The sequence below is a fragment of the Aplysia californica genome, unplaced genomic scaffold (assembly GCF_000002075.1).
Source record: "Aplysia californica isolate F4 #8 unplaced genomic scaffold, AplCal3.0 scaffold01719, whole genome shotgun sequence".
In the NCBI taxonomy this organism is placed as follows: Eukaryota; Metazoa; Mollusca; class Gastropoda; order Aplysiida; family Aplysiidae; genus Aplysia; species Aplysia californica.
Genome location: NW_004798989.1, coordinates 33,231 through 36,111, shown reverse-complemented (window position 1 = coordinate 36,111; position 2,881 = coordinate 33,231). Strand labels below are relative to the sequence as shown.

The window sequence follows — 2,881 nt, the reverse complement described above, 5'->3', positions numbered from 1 at the left end:
TTAATATTCACATGAAAAAACACAGATTTCCACCCTACGAATTAATATTCACATGAAAAAACACAGATTTCCACCCTATGAATTAATATTCACATGAAAAAACACAGATTTCCAGACCACAAAAGACCCCAACACCAATGAATGAGAAACCCAAGCTCAAAGCAAAACTTCCAACGGTAAAACTTCCTTCCACAAAAGCCAGAACATGACGCTAAAGAACTCCAGTCTCCAGACAACTTGCTCCGTTTCTTTCACAAATTTATGAGGGAAAAAAACAGGACTTAAAAAAGAATACTTTTGGGATAGATAGACCTACCATTTTGCATAGAGATTTGAAGAACAGTTGCCCCGTACCATACATAAATTAACTCAAACACTGATAAAGGAACAAAGAAATTTCTTCAATTGAGGACACAGTCTACGGGGACAGTACAGTCAGCAGGCAGACAACATACAATGGGTCAATCATTGACATCGTTGCATAGCAAGAATTAAAAAAAAAATATTCAAGTTTTTAAAATTAATACTGACCCTTGGCTTTTCAGGGTAATTTCTAGATATCTACATTTTAAAAAGTTCAATTGTCCTATGTTTCACGACATTTGTCCTATGTTTCACGACATTTGTCCTATGTTTCACGACATTTGTCCTATGTTTCATGACATTTGTCCTATGTTTCATGACATTTGTCCTATGTTTCACGACATTTGTCCTATGTTTCACGACATTTGTCCTATGTTTCACGACATTTGTCCTATGTTTCATGACATTCGTCCTATGTTTCACATTTGCACAGGAAAATTTACAACTAAAAACCACCAAACAACAAAGCAGCAACTCACTCTGCTGTTGTGATGCGGTCTGTCTTCATCGGCGCCAGCCCGTTCTCCACAAGGTCAAAGGTGAAAACCGTGGAGTTGTTGTCCAGCACAAAAAACACGGCCGGGCGGCTGCGAGACCAGCGCACACTCAGGATTCTCTCCCCTGACACAAACTCTCGCCACGACGCCACCGGGTGCTCTGGGGAGGAGAGGGAGGGGTAGAGATTGACGGAGCAGAAATCACAGGTCTGGGGGTCAGGCAAAATGACTTGCTTCTCACAATCCACCAAAGTGGAAATCATCCGAAAATTTACACTGAGCGCTAAATTTGCACATCTTCAATTGATGCCAATTTCTGATTTATTTCTAACTTATAAATTGTTCAAACTCCACCTTCGATGTTTGAATTCCCATTGAGGGTCAAATCTGAGAAGTAACTCATTTTGTCAGCAGATCATTCTGCAGGAAAATCACTCATCATTCATCACTCTTTACTCACTCACTACTCACGACTCATCACTGACTCACAACTCATGACTCATCACTCCCAACTCACCCATCTTTGTATGAAACAAGTGGAGGGTCCCGTCATCACAGCCGGCCTGGGGAAACAACAGGTCAGAGGTCACTACAGGTCACCACAACTGGATAGAGGTCAGAACTAGACAGAGGTCACTACAGGCCAGAGGTCATCACAATTTGGCTTGTTGTGTTTACGTTGTGTTTAAGTACATGCTAGACAATAAGGTCATATAAATGCCCAAGATTAGAGGTGGTACGAGGGAATAACAAACAAACAAAAAAAGGAGGAGAGATAAGGACGATAGATGTTTGATAGGAAAGGAGGAGGAGAGATAAGGACGATAGATGTTTGATAGGAAAGGAGGAGGAGAGATAAGGACGATAGATGTTTGATAGGAAAGAAGGAGGAGAGATAAGGACGATAGATGTTTGATAGGAAAGAAGAAGGAGAGATAAGGACATAGATGTTTGATAGGAAAGAAGGAGGAGAGATAAGGACGACAGATGTTTGAAAGGAAAGAAGGAGGAGAGATAAGGACGATAGATGTTTGACAGGAAACAAGAACCAGACGACACCAAAGCACCCGCCAACCAAATTTGAGAAATAAACATCTGACATACCCCATATTTTTTCATCAACAACAACAACAAAATAAAAAAATAAACCTTGAATCTTTATCAAGGTCAATAACTAGAACCCAACCAAATGAAACTATCATTGGTTCAAGCCAGTAACAAAAATACAAGGAAACGAAACTCTTGAATCTTTACCAGATAAAAAGACAAAGCTGAAAACGTTCTACCCTACCCCACCCACCCACGCCTCAGACCTACCAGAAAGTACGGCTGGCCAAAGGGAGAGAAGTCTATGGACACCACCGGGACCGGGGTATCTGAGGAAAACACACAAACCACACTCGCAATTACAGATGTGTGTCACGACATGGAGGAATCGGACGCTCCTCAATTATTGGTACATAAAGTTGTGGGTATAATCTCACAGCCTGCTCATTTGTCTTTTGCTCATTTGTCTTTAGCTCATTTGTATTTCTTTAAAAGAAAAAAAAACCGATCTATCTTGAATAGACATCAAGATATTTGCGAGTGAAGGGGGTGGGGGGTGGGGGGGTTGTCCTGTGTCTGAGGTAGAATCAACCAGAAAATGCTAGTCAAAGTTTGATAACTTTCAAAGTTTGAGTATCTTTGGAAACCACAACTTGCATTTTTGTCAAACCGGATTTCAATAAATGTGTCTGTAGACCAGATGTACAATGCCCTCACAGTAGGCCGGTCTCTTCAATGCAGCAAGAGCCAATTCAACACGCAGGGAATTCAACGCGAAATTCCGACACGAAGAGAGACACACAGCACACAGCCACACACACAGCGACACACACACCTATGAGGGAGGACACACAGCGACACACTCACCTATGGTGGAGGAATGACACACACACAGCGACACACTCACCTATGGTGGAGGAATGACACACACACAGCGACACACTCACCTATGGTGGAGGAATGACACACACACA

General features: G+C 41.9%; 1 protein-coding gene across 1 annotated transcript in view; it reads right to left on the bottom strand.

Moving 5' to 3' along the window:
* Nucleotides 1-842: 842 nt before the first annotated feature.
* Nucleotides 843-2,881, bottom strand: part of LOC101857542 (WD repeat-containing protein 60) — a gene marked incomplete at both ends in the record, with an annotated part of 17,378 nt that continues 15,339 nt past the window's right edge. The window contains 3 exon segments of the mRNA XM_013090953.1: nucleotides 843-1,020; nucleotides 1,378-1,423; nucleotides 2,178-2,236. Of these exon segments, the coding sequence (XP_012946407.1) occupies nucleotides 843-1,020; nucleotides 1,378-1,423; nucleotides 2,178-2,236 (283 nt within the window).